Source organism: Lissotriton vulgaris, unplaced genomic scaffold, assembly GCF_964263255.1.
Source record: "Lissotriton vulgaris unplaced genomic scaffold, aLisVul1.2 SCAFFOLD_1516, whole genome shotgun sequence".
Lineage (NCBI taxonomy): Eukaryota > Metazoa > Chordata > Amphibia > Caudata > Salamandridae > Lissotriton > Lissotriton vulgaris.
In genome coordinates, this window is record NW_028245251.1 from 524,438 (window position 1) to 545,778 (window position 21,341).

General features: G+C 49.3%; 1 protein-coding gene across 2 annotated transcripts in view; it reads right to left on the reverse strand.

Annotated features, from left to right (window-relative positions):
• The window catches only part of LOC147666495 (E3 ubiquitin-protein ligase TRIM39-like), a 174,903-nt gene extending 157,957 nt beyond the window's left edge, over positions 1 to 16,946 (reverse strand). The window contains exons 1-2 of one of the 2 annotated variants that reach the window (XM_086949039.1): positions 16,493 to 16,946; positions 10,142 to 10,237 (exon numbers count right to left, since the gene is read on the reverse strand). In XM_086949039.1, coding sequence (XP_086805165.1) covers positions 10,142 to 10,237; positions 16,493 to 16,906 — 510 coding nt within the window. In that variant the 5' untranslated portion in view covers positions 16,907 to 16,946. The remainder of the gene's footprint in view (positions 1 to 10,141; positions 10,238 to 16,492) is intronic. The other variant, XM_086949040.1, reaches the window with a different exon arrangement.
• Between the last annotated feature and the right edge of the window lie 4,395 nt (positions 16,947 to 21,341).

Sequence of the window (21,341 nt, forward strand, 5' to 3'; positions counted from 1 at the left end):
CACAGCAAGGCACCAAGCTCCGAGGGGCCACAAGCTGTTCTGAGTTTGCATCTGAGCTCCTATCTGAACAGAGAGGACGGCGGAACGAGACGGGAGAAGCCCCGAGTTGCTGACACGGAGGAGGACGCTATGGCGCGCGCACTCCTGAAAGCGAAAGCTATGGTGGGGGCGGGACTTCCGTCTTGTGCGCGAAGCCCGCACCCACGAGTGCCTGGCCCGAGGAGCAGTGTTGACGCGGGGCTCCCATGCCCGAGGGAGAGCCTCGGGGAGGCTGAAGATCTCCGGAGTGGCGGTAAGTGCCCTTACTTGTAGGGGGGTGCGCTCGTGTGTGTGCCTGGTGTCGATGGGGGGGCCTTGGTGCACGTGTGTGTGTGTGTTTGTGTATGTGCGTGTGTGTGTGTGTGTGTGTCCAGGGGTGTGTGTGTGTGTATGTATGTATGTGCGTGCATGGGCGCTCGGGGGAATTGTCAGGAGAAGAGGTGCGGCGTAGACAGCGTGTGAGGTGGGGGAGGGGTGGGTCTGGGGTGGGTGCCGTATAGTGGGCAAAGGAGAAAGCGGGTGAGGGCGAGGCACTGGGCGGCATGCGAAGGGGGGCGAGAGTGCCGGGATAGTGGGCAATTGAAGAACATCAGCGAGGTGAAGAGTGGGGTGGCATAGCGAGCGCTGAGCAGGGCTGTTGCGGAAGGGACATGAAAATGGTTGATCACTGCATGCAATATGACTGTCGACGGCAGAAAGGGGCTTCAAAAGATGGGAGGGGGGCGCTGGGATCCTTGGATTACTTGCCCAGGACGGTGGGGGGCAGACATGGCGCTATTGGGGGTTGGGTCCAGCGGGGAGATAGACAGGGAGCTGCAGGGGGTTAAGCGTTGTCGGGTGATCGCGGAGCTGCACGGTGCATCCACACTGGCTTCGGCCGGGAGGGGGGTTTGAATTACGCTATTGGTGGCTTCATCTTTCAAAATTACCTTAGTTATGCAGGGGGAGGGGGTTGCGGAGGCCGAGTGGCGGAGAGTGATGCGCAGGAAAAGGGGGGGGGGGAGGGGGGGGGAATCGTCTTCGGGACATTATCACGGGTCCTGCTAGTTGATGGGGCAAAGGAACAGGCGAAAAACGGGAAGCGCGCAGAGTGGGTAATGCTGGTAAAATTTTAAAAGAATGGGGGCCTAGCAAAGACTGAGCAGGGCTGTGGCGGAAGGGAGAAGAAGTGTGTTAGTCATTTCCCACAAGATTAGCGGAGTAGCAACTGCATAAGGGGCCCATTTGCTGGAGAGTTTTTGAGAGGTGCGCATCTGTCGGCGGGGGGGGGCGGCTCTCGTATTGGTGGGGCTCTATTTTCGGAGGAAGGACTCGGGTGGAGACAAAAGGTGGATGTGTGTGTCTGCGTGTATGCGCATGCGTGTTTGGAGCTTCCCAGAAGACAGCAGCTGAGCGCGTTCGCGAGCGCTTGGCCCGCTCAGATCGCCTCCTTGAAGAGGCAATGCGCGCGGCCAGGTGCTGTCTCCTGGGAAGCAGACCCAGTGACAAAAGATCTCTGGCGGACACAGCGCTAATGCGCTGTTACGCCACGAGACCTAAAAAACGACTTGCATAGAATGACGCAGTTTGGTCAAGCAGGGAGGCTGGGCTGGATCCCAGCTTCTTCAGTTTCAAGCTATGCAACTGAGCTACTAGAAGAGTATCTCTTTCCGAAAACAAACGTTAATACTTTTGTCCTTACTTCTTGGAGGAGGAGTTGGGTGCATGGGTGACAGATAGAATCCATGTTGTTTTTTTTGTCACTTTTACATTGCGCAAACTTTGCACAGGTCAAGCCCTTCACAACAGATACACACTAATTTACACTTTTTTTCTGGCAGAGATAGATGTGCCAAGATGCCAAGTATGCTGAGCAGAGGCAGTGATTCAAACCTGGGTTTCCCATTTTGCATGGTTGGTGGGTGTAGCCACTATGCCACTTCAAAATACCAGTCCTGCCAAGCATCACGCATCCGGTGTGACGCTCACGCATTTCAGTGCGGTGTTCCGCATCACCGTGCTGAAATGTATTGTCACTCATTGTGCCACCTAGCACCCGCCACCAGCGTCGCCTGTGCACCAGCTCTACAGCTCCGAGAGACATGCTGCCAGCAGCTGCTTGCTGGGCTGAGTTCAATAAATAGTTAAAGATCCATCTTCTCTCAGCTCGGAGTGGCGGAGAGCGCTACAAAGTAACAAATCTGCCCAACCTGTCGTGCCTGGCTTGCGCCGCGTGGGTTTCCGATGACACACACACACACACTCACTGCTGCCAATTACTGATAGGGGCGCGAGTCCTGCCCTTTTTCAGCAGTCGATGATGCTACCAGCTGTCAGTCACTGTGGCACACCAGAGCGCCTGGGTTTATTAAATCCAGATGTGACCCCCAGTGCCCTCACGTCTGAGGAAGAGGAAGTGAGGCAGAACGGCGGGGGATTCAATCTAAGTCAGTCGAATCCTCCTCACCGGGTTCAATAGCTGCCAAGGTTTCAGATTGCCATGGGTGACATTTTAAAAATGTCACTGAAATTATGAGTGACATTCCAACGACTATGAGTGACACTTTTCTGCGAGCAAAAACCATGCAATGAAGATGAGGGAAACTTCTAAATATCAGAAATTACAGCCATTTGAGCAACAAGAAACTCCAAGAACTTCTTGAAACTGTTGCGGAGCACCAGAAATGGAAGGACACTAACCCCAGTTGTAACCCCCCCCCAGTGCAGAGAGAGCTCAAACTGACACGCACTGACCCGCAATCTGTGAAGATAAAAGTTAGTCAGGGCGCCCATGATAAGGCTGAGGAGAAAGAGCAGCCCTGCGGATGGGCATACAGATTCACTATGATTATTAAATCAGATCTGCAGATAAACCAGGCTCACTAAATTCCGGACAGGGGGCCTCTGAGGAATGACTCTATCCATCTCCACACCTCCCCCCCACCCCACTCCTCCCCCGCGCCGGGCCCCAGTGCAGACAGCAGAAGGAGCCCTGCAGCCCTGCCTGGTAAAACTGTCACGCACAGCGTCAGGAAGGATGACAGAGCAGCCCTGAATGAAGATGCTAACTCTGATCATGAGAACGGACAGGGAGGGGGCCTCTCAGGAATCACGGTTCCCCTCCCCCGCCCTCCAGGTGTCCACGTGGGACCTCTGATGAACTCTATTTCCATCCTAAGTTCTTTATTTCATTTCAGTTGCACGGATGCGAACCACAGGAGGTGCCGGCTCGGGATAGTCGCCCCGGTAGCAACCTGGAGGAAAGCACGTAAATCCGGGCAGAAGGTTCATTAAGGGCACCTACTCCCACAAACAATCACTTACACCCACACGCACACTTTTCACCCAGTGCCCAGAGTAGAGAGAGCCCTGCCTTGTAAAACTGTCACGCACTGATCCGGCCATGAATATAATACAGCTTACTACTACCCTAAGATGAGATTCAGACAGAGCAACCCTGCAATGATCAGACTGCAGATAAACCAGGAGGCTCACTGACTCAGGAAGGATGATGAGACAGAGCAGCCCTGCAGATGCTATTGTGTGAGAAAACATTTTTTTCAGATGGCTCATCGTGTACTATAAAAAACTTACTTTAACTAGTACTACGAGTTCAGAGACTCAGGGACCCACCGCGGCCGCACAGCGCTGCAGCACTGTGACTGCACTGCTGCATGATGCACTCTGCAGGATCAGTCTTCATCTTCTTCTCTCCCAGACACTGCAGGCTGCTAACTCACTAGTCCGCCGCTTGGCTGCAGTAATTTGTGCTGCCCGTGATTACCAATGCCTCTTGCACAACGGGCGGCCATGGTGAGAGTCACTCAGTGTCCTGTGTCGCCGGGTGAAAGTAATTCACTCTGTGTTAGACCTGGCACCATTGGCGTGGGTCTCCCTTCCTTTTTTTTGCTGTTTCCTCATGTGTTTTGCTAGTGTATAGATGCTTTGGGCACTGCGCCACTGCTATTCAGTGGCGCAGTGCAAGTGCTCCCTATTGTAAATTGATGTATTGATCAGTGGTTCCATGTTTGGCTATTTGGTTTACTTCTCAGACCCTAGTCTAGTGCACGGTGTGTGCCAGGGTGCGTAATCAAAATGCTGCTGGTGGGCTTGCAGCACTGGTTGTGCCACCCACAGAAGCAGCCCTGTAAAGTGTGTCTAAGGTCTGCCATTGCAGAGCCTGCGTGTAGTCTGGTAATGTCATGCTGACTGGGCAAGTGCACCCACTTGCCAGTCCCTAAACATTACCTTTTCTTCATATTAGTCACCCCTATGGTATGCCCAAGGGCAGGGTGCATTGTAAGTATAAGGTAGGACAAGCCCTGATGAGTGTGGCATGTCCTAATAGTGAATTACAGCCATTATTGCGTTTTTCACTATTGCAAGGCTACCTGTTCTCCATAGGCCAGAATGGGCTGTTAGAACGGTTACATTTTATATTCCTAACAGGCTCAGAGAACATTGTAGAAATTCGAGTTCAGTATGTCTGAACTCAGAATAATAAAATACGTCTTTTAATAAAGTTTATTTTAATATTCTGTGTTTGCAAATACCACTTTTAGAAAGTAGGTATTTGCTGGTCTAACCATTCAAACCTGCCTTTGCTAGGTTGTGTATTCCTTTGCCTGGGTTTGTGAGTGACAGAGCTGGGGAATTCCAGGAGACAGGCTGAGTCACCCAGTGGTGAATAGAGAGATCTGCATATTGATGGGAGGGAGGAGTACACCTGAACTCTGAATAGGGCTGTGCCTGCCTTCCACAATGCTGGCTCCACCCCCTGGGGAGCGGCTTATGTATCTGCCCTGCACACTGAAAGAAGAGAAGAAGTCCTGTCACCAAAGTGCTCCAGGACTGTACTTGCCTTCCACAATGCTGGCTCCACCTCCTGTGGGGCATCTGATGTTTCTGCCATGCACTGTGAAAGGAAAGGAGAAGTCTGGTAAACAGAGTGCTCAGGAACTGGGCTGGACTAGGCAAAGCCCCCCTGGCCTCAGAGAACAAAGCTTTTGGGGTATAAATATTGGGACCCTGCTCCCAAGAGATTAGATCACTTTTGGACTACAAGAAGAACCCTTTACTCAGGAGAGGAACCTGAAGAAACTGAGGAGAGACTATTCCCAAGCTGAAGTGCTGCTTAGGAGATTGGCCTGCAGTGGTTGCCTTACTGCCAAAGGAAGGAGAAAGAAACCTTGTGTAACTTTGCGTTCCCAAGGATCTCCAAGGGCTTCGAATTGAGCTTGCCTCCTGCTGAAGTCTCCGGTACAACAGAATTCACCCCCCAGCTCCCCAGAGTTCTTGTGGAAGTGCCTCCTGCTGTTTTGGGCCTGCTGAGGAACTGTGTGTCGCAAGGAGATGGAAGCGCGACTCAAAGAGAGAAGCGTGCCGCAATGAAGAGGAAGCGCGTCGCCGTCGCTGCTGCTGCCGCCGCACTTCTGAACAAGTGTGTCGCCGCTGGAGTTGTCGCACTGTACCTCATCGAGAGAAGAGTCTTGCAACAAGGAAGAAGCGTGTCGCTGGTCCTGCCGTCACACTTCTGAACAAGGGTGTCGCCGCTGGAACGGTCGCATTGCACCACATCGGAGAAAGCGCTTCGCATCCCCGAGAAGCGCGCCGCCGTAGCTGCTGCCATCGTATTTCTGAACATGGGTGTCGCCGCTGCAGTCCACGCATCGAACCGAGAACTTCTCGCATCCCCGAGAAGCGTGCCACATCTGGAAGATCGTCACGTCTTTATTTTTTTGTATCTGAACTTTGCCGCATTTCCCATCGCTGCGACATGGCTTGTCGTGGAAGCGCAACGCAACTTAAGGTTCATTGACGCAGAGTGTCGCATCTAAGAACTGAACTGAACTAAGCTTAAATCTACCATCTTAAAGTAATCATAGTGTGTATTTTTGTTGTTTATGGTCTTGTGGTAACTATATAAAGTCTAATTATTTTTTATATAAAACCTGTGTGGTGTCCATTTGTAGTGTTGTCACTGGGTTACTGTATGTGATCACAACTGCTTAACTTACAACGCCTCTGAGAAAACCCCTGACTGCTCGCGCCCTGCAACCTTGAGGGTGAGCAGGGATTATTTTTGGAGTGTAATCCCCCTTATGCTGACTAGAGGAGAGGGTCCCTGCTTGTCACAAGTACCTACTTGTGCCAACTAGAAACCCCCAAATCTAACATTGGTAGTCAGCGGTGAGGATACCGGATTTGCATTTGTGACTCATGTACAGTGACTGGTGAACACTACTTAGTGAGTGCAGACCAGAACGATACCCCATACTTTTTGTTAGATTCCTTTTTGGATTTTTGTCCTATTTTTGAAAGATGCCTGATTCAGTTGTCATGGGAGATACAGAATCCATAGACTATTGATTGTGAATGGGAAGAAGAAAAGCTGGAGAGCTACAAAGTAAGGCAGTTGAAGTACTTTTGCAAGAAATTCAAGGTTTCCACTGTTGGGTGCACCAAGAAAGAAGAATTCTACAAGGCACTGAGGGCCTGGGTAAAAGCAAGGAAAACCCCTGTCATTGCGGAAGGGGATGACCAGGCAGTAGTACAACAGGAAGGGCCATTGGGCTTAGGAGGAAGCAGACCACCTTCCCCCGCATGTAGCAATGCTTCTAACAAACGTCTGTCTCCAGAGGAGCTGGAGGACAGAGAGAGAAATAGAAGGCATGAGATAGAGCTGACCAAACTGAAGTTAAGTGGGCAGTTAGAATTTGAAATGCAAAAAAGGAGATTAGTCCTGGAAGAAAAGAAAATGCAGTTTGACCATGAGAAGGTTTTGAGGGAGTTGGAGTTAAAGCTAAAAGTTCAGAAATTACTCCCTCTGGTGGCAGCATACCGTCAGTACATACAGAAAGTAGAGTGTATAATCCCAAGGATGTGGTGAAAGAGTTTTACAAAAATGATGACATTGGTCAGTGGTTCAGAGCCTATGAGGGAACCATGTCTTCCCACCGGGTCCCCGAGATAGATTGGGGAGCGGGGTTGTGTGGACGGTTCCTTAGTGAGGGGCGGGACACATTGTTAGACTTGCCTTCTGAAGTCCACAATTCATACAGCCACATGAAAGATGCATTAATGTCTAGATATGGTTTGACACCTGAGTTCTATAGACCGAGGTTCAGGAAATGCAAAAAGTTAGAAAACCGTACTTGGGTTGAATATGTCACTTTCTTTTGCAGAGCATTGGATGGTTGGTAAAGGGCAGCAAGGTTAATGATATTCAAGGTCTCTTTGATTTGATTGCTTGGGAGCACTTGTCTGATAATTGTTTTTCCAGAGCTGCGCCAGCATCTGATAGATAGCAAGCTAACTAACCCTAGGAAGGCTGAGGAGGCGGACCACTGGGTCAGTACCAGGGTCCACAAGGGTCACATGGGAGACTCAGCCAAAAGTGGGCAGGGTCCCCAGCAGAAGAGTGGGGGGGGGGACAAAGGTAAACAGAAGGAGTTCCGCAAAGGGCCCCAAAGTAGTCCCCAAGGGAACCTCGTGAAAGGTTCCCAGCCACCCCCTGAGAGAAAGCAAGGGGCCCGACAGGTAGTCCTGTCCCCAGGGGCCCCTGAAATGTTACAAGTGTGGTGACCCTGGTCATAAGGCGAATGATCCCAGGTGCCGCCTGTTTGGTAAACAAGCACCCACTGTTGCTCCGCCCCGGCAGATGGCTAGTGTAGCCTTGGGGGAGCAGATTGAAGTCCAAGGTGGGTGGAGACCCACATAGATGACCCTTGCCTCTTTAGGAGACTGAGATGGTCTCAGAAGCTCAGCTGTCCAAGGACACTAAAAAATATGGGCAGTGGGTGACCGTCAATGGACAAAAGGTGGAGGCTCTTAGAGACACAGGAGCCAGTGTGACAGCCGTCAGGCGTCATTAACACAAAAGACCACTGGTACACTCACCAGGGGTCGGGGGGGGGGGGGGGGGGGGGTTCAGAGAGGAAGAAAACCGGAGTATATCCTCCCAAGAGATACATTTCACAAAAAATACTCCAATCACACTATAGTATGACAAGTTGTCAAATAGTGTGTACTCTAAAAATAAATGAATATCTGTAGTGGTAAGGATTGCACACTTGCCCATCTAGGGTAGGAGGGTCATGCTAGTCATGTCCGTGTTTGTTAAGGGAAGAAAAATAGTTCTTATTAGTTACCCTCACACACCATAGTGGTGTCATGCTTCATCATCGGGTCACCCGACCCCTAAAAGTCGAGGTGGGCTCAACCACAGTGTTGGGTAGCTCTTTAGATAGATGAAGGAAGGGGGACTTAAAGATAAAAACACCTGCAACTGACCCCTGGTTTCCCTTTATTTTTGGGTCAGATCCGGTTATTAAAAAACTAATAAAAACAGTTTTTTTTTGGATTTTAATGGTCCTAAGACCCTAATGCCAGAGCCGACATGTTTCTGTCCATGGGGGCCATAAAGGTCCAGGACTTTCTTCAGAGCAGTCGGAAAATCGCCCTCTATGTGTGGGAAGTTATAGGATGAAAGTCCCTATCCTCCTCATGAATGTTAAAATGTCCTTGTATTGCCAGGCTCCATCTGTAAGGCAAAAAAAGGACATGGGAACAGCTTAATTTGTAGTTAGATTTTTTTTCAAATATCTTTATTGAGATTTTCATAAACATGAAAAAGCAATGGGCAATAGAATGAACTCAACTGAATTTGTGTCATTACAAATTGATAGATAAAAAACAAACCCCAACATTTGCTTTGTCTTAACGACTCTTCTGGTTCCTGAAATTATAGATATAATAATGGTTCAGTGACATAACATCGAAACCATGAATGGCTTTAGTGACCTGTGGCTTGATGCCTCCTGGCTGCAGAGATGAGCCCGCTGGCCCCTCCCTCCAACACCGTGAAAGCCTGGGAGTGAACCCAGCCATCAGCTCTCAGTGGCAGGCCAGGAGCCCTCAGTAGCGCCCCCTGTATGTACTATCAACTATTATCACTACTACCCATTGATACAGTCCGCAATTCATTCAATTACCTCCCAAAGCACTCTCGGATTCAACTATCCATCCACCTAGAACTCGCTGACTTCACACATACTCAGGCACGGAGTTACCTATTCATACATTTGCTCGCATCCTACTAACTGCTGAAATATAATCACCGTTTCAGAATTCCGAAAGTCCCTGAAGACCTGGCTATTCAACTGAACCCTGCCAACGCCAGGATAGCCTCATAGGTGACAAGAGGCGCTCTACAAGTCTACTGATTGACAGTTCACCACGTCCATCAACTCGGTAATCAGTGAAGAATCATTTACATTTCTAAAATGGTCATACCTATTGGCTTCGTCAATCCGTGTGAAGTATTTCTCTGGCATCTGTTTTTACACTTCCGCATCTAGGGTTAGTTCCCATTTCTCTGATGCCTGGCTTTGATGGTTTAGATTCTATGGGGGCCCACATATGCAAACTCTCCTCACTAGAATTGAGAAATTCATTTTGGAAAAAGTATTGATATTTGCACCCCTTTACTTTCTTCCACCAGAAACATACATTAATGCAAAACAAGTTATCAAGCAACTAAAACTCTGTGTGTGGTAACACCATTCCAATGTTTTCATATGTTGGTGCGTCTCTGACATGTACCTTCTTGTGACTAACGGGGGAACCCTGGGCTCTTACTTCTCTACCCTATCACAGTTTCCAGAAGTGCACACAGAATTCCTCTCACCTTCAGACCGGACTTTCATGTTTACCTCATGTCTCATCTCAAGTTTTAACTATCAGTAGCACCCCCATGTCTCTCACCTCCAACTGTGAGTGTCGGGGAGCTGCATTGCTTTTAGCCTCCAGATCTGACTGTAATGCTTTCCTCATCTCTCTCATCTCCATTTCTGGGGTGCCCCCATGTCGCTTACATCAGATTCGAGCAATCAAGGGTCCCAATGTCTCTCACCTCCTTCAACTGAACCACAGCGCCTCCATCGGACCAGCGGCTCTCCCACCACCTCCCAGGGCTTGGAGACCCTTACAGGTGAATAGTCGCACTTTACAAGCCAATGATTGATTGACTTCCATTTCTCACTGTCCAGGGGACCCCTCTCCCTGGTTTCTTGCCTCTCTGTCCACTTACTGTTCCCACAGACACAAGCAGGACTCCACTCACCTCCAGATCGGAGACACTCCTCCTTTGTTCCTCTTCCCACGTATGCAGGTTCTCCAGCTCCATTTTCAGTCGCTCCATGTGGCTGTGAAGTGTTTTCTGAAAGAATAGTTCACACATTAATAATATCCATTAGCTGTCCTGCTCAATTAAACAGAAGATGAATAATTCATGTTTATGTGCAGCTGCTCCCATCAATTAGCCACCGTTGCTTTTTTAAGGCCACAATCTGAAAGATACAGATGTTTTTTGTACAAAGGTCAGTGGTAATGCGTTGAACGAGTACTAAAATATCTGCACTTTTAAAGCCAGGCTCTTCCACTGCTGAGAGGTCTTAACATCAGCCAGAGGTCAAAGTTTGGACTCTGGGATTTCAGCCTAATTTTTTAAGTCGAGCCTAGCGGCAGCGCGCATGCACTACTCGCTCTGTGAGACTGCTGTAGTAGAGTATGGGAGGGAAGCTGCGCCCACTCTCCTCCCATATTTTTAATTGGCTTGTGTCATTGTCTCTTGTAAATGCTGCCTTCGGATTTGTTAAGAGGCTTGTTAGTCCCTACTTAGTACAGCCTGGTCTTCATTTGTAACCTCCCATGGCTACTGGCCCTTTCCTTCAGTTGTTACAGGGGACCTGTTATTTACGGCCACATGCATCATTGTTGCCGTTTGCGATTTCTTAATTGCAAAAATTAAGGAATCGCAATTAAGAAATCGCAAAAGGCTATGCATTAAGAATTCGCAATTTTTTTTGCGATTTCTTAAATTTCCTAAATTAATCGCAATTAAGGAATTCCTTCCCATTGTTTCCTGGGAAGTCATTTTCAATTCGCGATTAGCAATTTGCGAATCGCTAATTGAAAATGCAATTTCAAGGGTGCAGGGGGGGGGGGGTCCAAAGAACCCCCCTGCACCCCTGAAATATAACTAAGTGCATTTTTCACACACACATGCCCAAAGGGCATGTGTGTGTGTAAAATGTAACTTTCAAAAATGCCCTTTTGTGCATTTTTGAAAGTTTTCGCAAATTACCACGAAGGTCAACTTCATGGTAATTTACCCCTCTCTATTTGCGAATTCGCAAATTTAAAATGTTCATGCATTGCATTTAAGAAATCTCAAATTGCGATTTCTTAAATTCAATCGCAATTTTAGAAATTGCAATGTGATTGCGATTTCTAAAATTGCGAAAAACATGATGCATCCCAATTTTATCAATTGCATTCGTAAACGGCCGAAAATTGCGATTCGCACCGTTTGCTAATGCAATTGAGAATGATGCATGTGTCTGTTAGTCTGTAAGCACTATTTACTTTATTGAGTTTCTCTCACTGCAGGCCGGACATGCGCTGCTTCATCTGAAACCGCCTGTACTTTTTTTTTTTAGCAGAATGGCCGCCCTGTAATACGGGTGCACAACCTCAAACATTTTTACCCTGTATTATCTTGAGTCTGTTTCATACCCCCGCCCGCCCCAAAGTAAAATGGATTTAGAAATAAGCAAATTAAGTCATGGGAATTTCAGGCAGCACAAAATCGTGTGCTAATGGGCCGAAGCGGATACCAACACATCTGTGTTACATGTCATCTGCACTAAGCCACCTGACGGGTTGTTTTCAAAAGCCTGCTTTATTAACAACGCTATTACCACCAATACCACCCCACCACTACCAATACCAATACCAATACCAATATCACCAGCAATACCAATGAAATGAAAGAAATTTAAATTTATAACGTGCGCTAATACCCAGAGGTGTCTAAGCGCAGCCTATACCACCAATACATACCACCGCCACAATACCAATACCACCACCACCACCACCACCACCACAATACCATCACCGATACCACCAAAACCACCTCAGTGCCTCTCGCTCTCTAGTAATAGCAGGGGCACTATACAAGGCCGGAACTGCAGCTGCGACTATCTCTCCCTCCCTCCATGCCTGCCATAAAGCACAGCCTGCCCTGCACCAGGAGGTAAAGCCAGGCCCCTACTACAGCTTGAGTGTTTTTATTAGGCCAAAAATAGCAATGGCATTACGCAATGCCACACTACACACGCAAATCACAGAGAGGGCGGGAAATAGCCCCCATCCAGCTCTTCCTCCTGAGCCGCAACAGTGTAATCACAGAGCGAAAGGTGTTGGAGCACTTTGTTAGTGTTTATAGCTCTGATCATATGTAACTCTCACTTAACACTTTGTGTCTGTGTATTTTACAACACTTAGACATCTTCCTCACTGCACTATTTATCACTACTTTGAAGACGTCCCAGGCCGGCCTCTTCCTCTGATATTTACAATCTAACAAGCGGTCGACAAGGTCCTTCATTTCAATACAATAGGTCTCGCATTTGCGAGAGTTTAAGATATTAGTACTGTAATGGACAATGCCTTTTATTCAGGTTTTCAAACCCAAAACATAAATAAAAGGCATTGTCATTAACAATGCCAATAGCGGTTTTGGTCCTCGCTTCCGTCAGCTGGTCGGGGTTCTATACGCCCGGCCTCAAGTTTGTGTCTTGGTCAATGGGGTTCTCTTCGACGCCGTCCCCATTCAAAGGGGAACGAGACAGGGATGCTCCCTCTTGCTCCTTCTATTCGCCTTGGCGATAGAGCCTCTAGCAACCTTGATTCAGTCAGAGAGTCTCGTTCGGGGATGGGAATGGCCCAACGCTGAAGTGGACAATATCGCACTTTACGCGAATGATGTCCTACTCTTTTTGGCTGAACCCGCCCAATCAGGTCCTCGTTGTCTCCAGATCTGCGATCTTTCGGGCAATCCTCCGGCCTTCAAATGAACTCTAGTAAGTTGTTCCTGGTCCCATTACATCTATCCAGATATTGCTACGACTGGCAATTCACGATACCGCTTTGCGTCGTCTTTTAAATATCTTAGGATTTGTTTTGCTCTCCACCCGGAATTGGGATGGTCCCTCAATGTTTCCCCGCTCATGAAGAAAGCTAAGGCGGATCTCCACAGGTGGCAGACATTACCTCTGAAACCCTTGGGGAGGGTCGCTTTGTTTAAAAGGATGATTCTTCCGAGATTTCTTTACGTTCTCCAAAACACCCCCTTCTGTTTTGCAAGGGCTTGGTTTCGGGAGCTGGACAATATGGCTATTAAATTCCTCTGGGAGGAGGGGGGGGGCCCGGTTGGTGTTAAATCTCTGCCAGATGCCATCATTTGACCGGGGCATGGGGATGAAACATTTATACCTTTACTACTTGGCGACTCGCCTATTGACTATAAATGACTGGTTTAACAGGGGCTGGTCTGACCCGGCCTACAGGCTTGAACTAAGCGAGCTTGGCCTGCCCAAAATCCAGTCCATAATGTGCGGGGAATCCATCTTGTCTACCTTGCCTGAAGTCACACGCTCTTCGATCTTAGCCTGGCGGGCATCTCTGCGACACACCCAATGGACACACAAACTCACCCAAGAAACGCCTCTATGGCATGGTACATAGCTCCGGGAGGTCAGTGGGCTGCAGGGGTTTTGAACGTGGGATATTATAGGGATCTCTCAACACGGAGATGTGTGGGCAAGCGTCCGCATGCGCTCTTGTCAGGACTTCCAGTTAAGATACTCCCTGCACCCCACACAATTTTACAAATATCTCCAACTGCGGGAGGAATCTGCTGAACCGCAATAACACTGAACAGTACTCCTCATGGACAGGTAACACAATGCCGAGTTTGACTGACAGACTAGGTCTTGCCTTAGCCCCTTCGCCGCGGGACTAATTCCCCCACAGTGCGGGGGAGGGGGGCTGTGCGCGGTGCCTCAGTGCTCGTGACGAGCTCAGCTCGTCATGCTGCGCGGTGGCACTGTGCTCATGATGAGCTAAGCTAGCGTGGGAGCGCCGCTGCGGATGAGCACACAAGGTGTTAAGATTGCACACTGAATTTCAGCACGAAGGCCACCACAAATTCCTCAGCAGGGTTGTAAATCTCCGACATCGAGTAGGCCCAGGAGCTTTACAAACAGAATTCCATATCAGTTTGTAGTGTTAAGTATTGTTGCATTATTAAAGTACTTCTTTTATTACAAGTGAGTTGTTACCACCCTGACAAGTCTGACTGCTCGCCCTCGCTACTCTGAGAGTCAAGTGCAGAAAGGAAGGCACATGGCCCAGTTTGCAGAACCATAGTAGAACAAACCTCGAGCCAAAAGAGGCACCATGTCCCTAACCACCGTGGTTGTAGCCCAGTAATACCTGTTGGCCTGTGGACCCCCAGAAGAGATCTAACAGGTGGCAAGAGTTAAACCTGTATCAAAAAGCATGGCCTGGGACCGGACGACTAGACAGAACTTTGCAAGGCTGGTCTCATCTCTCTCCCAATTATGGAACCAGTGGACAGTCTCTGGGTAAGGTTCATGTGAGGTTCCACTCGTGGCCACCCCCTGCCCTGGCATACAGCTCTTGTGCTCTTGGACAGCAGCAGAAGACTCAGGCCCCAGAGAGGAATGTGCTGCACGCCTCTCATCAGTGCATACCGTAGTAAATACACCTTGTGCTCTTGCATAGCTAGCAAAGCGGCTAAATACCATATGTGGTACCATTACCAGTCCAGGCTTTTCAGAGTGCATTGTGGGACCTGTAGTTTTGCTTCCAACATAGTAAATGTGGGCTAAAAATTCCCAATGTGCAAAGTGCACATAGCTAAAAAACAAAAGTGGTAACGCTGTCAAACATGACACTGCTATGTGGCCGATGGTTGGGGCGAGGGGTGGGACTGCAGTTTCTGGTGTTTATAATGAGGTGTTTCTAAGCCAGGCTTTGTCTCTCCCAGATCACTGCTCCAGAGAGGCTGCCTTCCTCCCATATTTTGCCCCAGTGCTGCCCGCTGTGAGCAGCAGAAGTTTACACAAAGGCGGTGACTAGAGGGCAGCCCGAGAAGGAGACTTCCAAACAACCCCACTTAGTTCTTGTTGCAGGTTCTTTGAGACTTAAGGGAGTGCTCTGCGGGGAGCTTGAAAGACTATGGGGTAACCAGGGACAGTGTCTACCTTACAGCCTCCCAGAGGTGAGGGGCAGCACCTGAATCTGCAGGTCAGGCTAGGGGGGTCTGCAGAGGGCCGAGCTGAGCACTGGAAGGAGTCTGCCTGGCCCAGCAAGAGGAGAGACTGTCCCGGGGGAGCCCGGTGCGTTCTGGGCCTGAGGAAGAGCCGGGGACGCCAAGACTGCCCGAGTGAAGCCAGAAGAGCCCTGTGCTGTGGGGGGGTCTCCCGCTCTCTCTCTCTGCAGAGACCTATGAACGCCTCAGTGCATCCACCCAATGCCCCCAGGCAGGCTGCACCCACCTCGCGGTGTGTATCCACCCAGCTCTGGTCGCCTCTGACTTGCAATGTCAGCCCAGGCGGGGGCTACAGCTGCGTTAATGAGCACCGCTGTGCAATTTAAAGTGGTTTCTTTTTCCCAAAGACAAACACTGGGTCAGAGAATACGTTTCTGTGTCTCTAGGGAGCGGAGTCTGAACTCTGCCTCCAACTACCCCCTGGGTGACCCGTGCCTGCCCTGCGACCCCTTGAATAGGGGGCGTCAGGTACCCTTATGTTTGATACGTGTTTGCTTTGGAATTCACATACAGGTGCCTGTCACCGGTCGAGTCTCCCCCAGTGTTCGGGGTGGACCCCTCCCTCCCCAGCACAGAGGGAGGCGGGTCTATGGCAGTCTTCAGGGCTCAGAATGAAAATCTATTTTCCGTTTCTTGTGAGGATGCGGCTTCGCTCTTCCTCGCCCCTCTTTCCTGCAGTCACTGAAACGATTACCAGGAGGTGGACTTTTACAGGTGAGCGAAAGAAGGTTTGAGAATCCGATGCCATGGGAGGCCAGTGGGGCACTCCTCTGTACCAGACAAGCGGCATTCACACCCGCACTCTTGATTAGCCGTCGGATGGGAAGCGCCGAGATCCTAGCATTTAACATACATAGCGTGTACTCTTGGACAGACTCTGGATTAAGAAGCACACAGAAGACCCCACTCCTGTCACAAACCGGAGACGTATGCACCCAGTGCTCTTGAGCAGCCTGTGCAATTCACCTCACCCCTTGCACATACATGTGCGAATACCTGGGTAGCCTGTGCAAAAGGGAGCACACACTAGACCCTGTCTTTTCAGAAATCAGAAACATTAAGCCTTGTGCTCTGAGGCCGCCTGTGGAATGGGGCACGCACGAGACTCCCAGCCCTATCACAAACCTGAGGCATACACAGTCTGTAGTCCTGGGCAGCCGGTGGAATGAGGAGCAAGGAAGGGCCCCAGCCTGTCACACATCTGTGGCAGACATACCTGCGCAACCTCTGGAGGGGGAGCGTTCGGTGAGTGGTTACCTGCAGTAAACTCACCTTGTACTCCTGGGCAGCCTCCAGAATGGGGAGCACCGTATGAGCCTTGTGGTCACGTGACATGCTGCACACCACACAGATGGGTTTCAGGTCATCTTCACAAAACAGTTTCAGTTTCTCTTCGTGTTCTCGGCACAGGTTCTCCCCCTGGGGGGTCGCACTTGGGGTGTGAAGATGTTTGGCGATTTCCACCATATTTGCCAGCTGCCGGATGGGCCTGAAGATTTTGTTCTTAGAAGTTTCTCTGCACTGAGGGCAGGGGAAGTCTGTCTGCAGCCCCTCCCAGCACCGAGTGATACAGGACAGACAGAAGACATGTCCACACTCCACGAACACGGGGTCAGTAAAATATTCCAGGCATATGGAGCAGGTGGCCTCCTCCTTCAGGCTTTGGAGCTGGTTTTCTGCAGCCATGATCCTGCCGAGGAGTTAAGTTTCGATTCTCACCGGGTGTAAAGTGGGCGGGTCCGTTCCGACTTCCTTATAAACCCCACGGCAGCTTTGCCTTTAACTGGCTGTTGACTCCGCGGGTGGGGCCCGGCTGGGAGTGGCTGCAGCTGAGGTGGGAAGGAAACCCTCTGAGCTGGGGGTGTCTGTACGGTGAGTTTCCTCTGATGTGTGCACTTTCTGCAGTTATATCCGTCTCTGAGTCCAGGCTGCCCCTGAGCTCCCTCCCTCAGCCCCGCCCCCTTACATGCTCGGGGCTCACTGAGAGTGTTAACTTCAGAGTCAAAGACAGAAGTTATGAGGTGCCCCTATACTATCCCCCACTCCCTCATCAAGCTGTGTTTTGGATGTTCGCATTTGTTCTCCGTCCGCTATAACAAGCATTGGAAAAGACAACGGTTCGCGCTATTTTAAGACTCCCGCCGTAGTATTTGCAAGGCATCACCTGAGCTGCATTCGCCTCTGACGCAGGTAATGACATCGGACCGGAAGTGGGGATCTCCATGTTCCAGATATCGGAAGCCCCTCCGAGTCCCACCGTCAGAAAGCGCAGGTCTTCGATACGATGAAGGGCCTTTTCCACCCATAAGAACACGCACTGGAAATGCAATAGGTCTTGCATTTGTTTGAGTTAGAGGTATTGGCATTGTAATTATGACAAAGTCTTTTACCTATGTGTATGTATGTGGTGGGTAGTGGAATTATGTGGATTGGATTAGTTAGTAGTGGAATTGTGTGGAGTGGATTTGTGTAATAGAATGATGTGGCTGGTGTGCTCTGTAATTATGTGGTATTGAATGGACTGGAATTATGTGTAGTGGGATTGTGTGTTATCAAGTGTACTTTAGGGGAATGGTATTTTGCGTTGTGGAGAGGTATCTTTACAGCGACCATGGGAGTACTTTTTATTAAACTCCACATTAACACCAATCACCACATATGGATGAATAACAAAAGCAGAGTGCCGCTATGACCACAAACGTACAAGTAGTCTGCTTAAAAATACCTATCACTGAAACCATTCAGAACAATTACTTACTTAATCTGTCACAATACAATGTCATCTGGGAGAAAAGAATTGCTCCGTGGATGAGAAAAATGGGGTAAGAGACATCAACTGCAAAGTTAACAAAAATATATATATATTTTTATTTGCATTTTCAAACAAAACGGTTTGCTGGTCACAATTTGCCACAATCATGTCAAAACACCCCCAAACCACCCTATCCCATAGACACACCGGGCCTGATTCACAGAACTAACTTAAGACAAAATCCTAAACTTACTACCATTTTGATATTCACAGAAGGCACTTACTCATTTTGGTATTCACAGAAGTTATTTAGGAATCCTAAAGTTGCGACTCCTAACTTTACTACTCCTAAACAGAGAAAAATCCTAACTTTAAGACTTTCGGTATTCACAGAAGGCATTTCGGAGTCCTAAAGTTAGGAGTCCTAACTTTAGGACTCCTAAATGCCTTCTATTAATACAGAAAGTCTTAAAGTTATGATTTTTCTCAGTTTAGGAGTAGTAAAGCTAGGACTCCTAACTTTAGGACTCCTAAATGACTTCTGTGAATACCAAAATGAGAAAGTGCCTTCTGTGAATACCAAAATGGTAGTAAGTTTAGGATTTTGTCTTAAGTTAGTTCTGTGAATCGGGCCCACCATCTCCCCATTCCATGAACCAGAGAGGCAAACAGTCCCTTTGTGCGTTTCAATTCCGGGAGTCTCCTCCCCATCCCCCCTGTCGTCCCTGAGGGTCGGAGACGGAGGCCCGGTGCCCCTCCAGTCTGGGGCCCAGTTAAGTTCAAAACCCGCGAGAAGCTAGTCAGCTCCCAGGCCACCATCCAATCCATGATATGTTCTCCATTTCCCCCATATCTTATGGAACTTCCGGGGGCACCCTCGCGCTTTGTATGTGACCCTTTCTGCCGCCATATATATGTCCATTCCCCTCCTCCATTCTCCTATCTGGGGAGGCAGCGACGCCCCCCACGTGCATGCCACATCTCTTTTCGCAACCACTAATGCCAGCAGTGCAAAGATAAGCTGTGGGCGGCCCACGTCAACATTGCCAGGTATGCCCAACAATACGAATTTAGGATCCGGAGGGAGTGTTTCATCTAATACCTTACTCAGTTCTCCTAATACTTGTACCCAATATGTATAGATGACAGGGCATTCCCATATAATATGATAGAAGTCCCCCTGTGTCTGTCTACAGCGCAGGCAGTGTGGTTTGCTGGCTCGGCCCATTTGTTGGAGTCGGACCCTGTCAAAATACACCCTAAGCAATATTTTGTATTGAATGAGTCGAAGGCGGGATTTAATTGCCACCTCTCTGTGGTGCATTGGGCTGCCTCCCAGTCCCCTTTCTCTAGCGTGCCCAGGTTCTGCTCCCATGCTTCCCTCAGTTTCCCCAGTCTGTCCGGCATGTTGTTGTTCAGGGTCTTGTAAGTTAGCGATACTACCTTATTGGGTATCTGCTCATGCAATAGGTGTCCCTCTAGCGGGGCCGAAGTCTGTCGGGGGAGAGGAGAGCATGCTCTCAGCTATCCAGGCATGTTGCAGGTGCGCTGATTTAAAAATTTGCGTAGGATGCAGCCCAAACTCTGCTGCAAGTGACCTGAATGGTTTGAGTTCTCCCTTCGCCACCACATCGCCTAAGTTGGAGATTCTGATGGCGTTCCACACCAAATCCCTTTAATTTGTGGAGTTCCCTCAGCCAAGTGCAGTGCCGGATCGGTGTCTGTTTAGTCAATTTGTGTGTCTAGCCCATTGTCTTAGTCGCCCTGTCCCAGACTTCCAGCGTTATTCCATTGGCCGGGAGGAGGCGTCTCCTACCCTGACCCCCATACAGAAAATGTAAGCAGGAGCGGTGTGCATGGTATCTTTCTCTAGCCTGTAGGATGGGTGATCCGCGGGCATGTGGATGCAGTCATTCACCGGTGCCAGATGCTCCTCCCAGCAATAGGCCTCAATGTCAGGTAGGGATATCCCTCCATTATATTGGTTTCGCTGCAGCGTTCCTAGCGCGATCCTTTTTGTTTCCCCAGCCACAGCAGAGAACGTAATTCCGCATCTATCACCCACAATGTCTGTCTGGGGAGAGGGAAGTACTCATTCTGGGCGCATACAGAAAGTGGAGCAAGGTGATCATTTTGAATATCACAGCTCGGCCCAGGATCGTGAGGGGGAGCGCTTTCCACCTCTGGGCGTCAGCTGCAAAGCTCGTTATGACCCTCGGAATAATGTGTTGATATTGGAGGTTTCTATCTGTGATAAGATAGATCCCCAGATACTTGAATCCCGCCTGTGCTATCTGAAGTGCCCCTGGGAGAGAAGGCCACGTCTCCCTGACCAGTGGGCTATATAGGACCGATTTATGCCAGTTTATAGCATAGCCCGAGAAGAAGCCATACCTGCCCAAGAGCTCGCTGGGATCATGTCATCCGGGTGGGTAACATATAGAAATATATTGTCAGCATAAAGTGAGATCTTTTCTTCCCCCACACCAGTCGGTGTAATTTGAAACCCCCGTATCTCCCCTTTCTGTCGGATCTTGCTCGCCACTATTTCAATTGTGAGGGTAATTAGTAAGGGGGACAACAGGCACCCCTGCCGGGTTCCCCGTCTAATGGGGAAGTCCTCAGACAACAATCCATTCACTTCATTCCTATCTCAGGGGTCCGCATACAGAAGTCCAACCCAATTTCAATATTTGGGACCAATACCGAACTTGAATAGAGTCGCTTCCAGAAAGGGCCAGTGTACCGCGTCAAACGCTTTTCCTGCGTCTAGGGAGAGGAACATATGGGGTCCTGGATCTTCATGAGCCAGTTGTGGGTCCTCCTCAGGTTCTGTCTAGTCACCCGGTCTGGTAGGAAGCCCTTCTGATCTTGATGTACCAATCCCGATATTACTTGGAGTAGACGGAGGGCTAATATGGTCACTAGGAGTTTGACCTCTACATTGAGGAGGGAGATTGGGCGGTAGAATGCGCAATCATTGGGAGGCTTTCCCGGTTTGTGGATGGGAACAATCGTAGCCATCCTAAGATTGACAACCAGGATACCATCTTGGGCCGCGTCTCGAAACAGTGCTAATAGATGCACCGCTAGGAGGTCTGCCCCTTTCCTATGATATTCCGTTGGGAATCCATTCGGACCAGGGGATTTCTCCAGGACGTAATTCAGTTATTGCTTCTTTCAGTTCGTCCACCCTTATGTCCGCTTCCAGTCCCTCCCTCGCGTCATTATCTAAGCTTGGGGTTTGGATAGTGTCTAGATATGCTAAGATCTCAGCCTGAGAACCCAAGTCCCTGGCCTCATAAAAATCTCTAAAATAGGAAGCGAATGTGTGTACTATTTGTGCATCGCCCTTTTGCATCTGTCCCT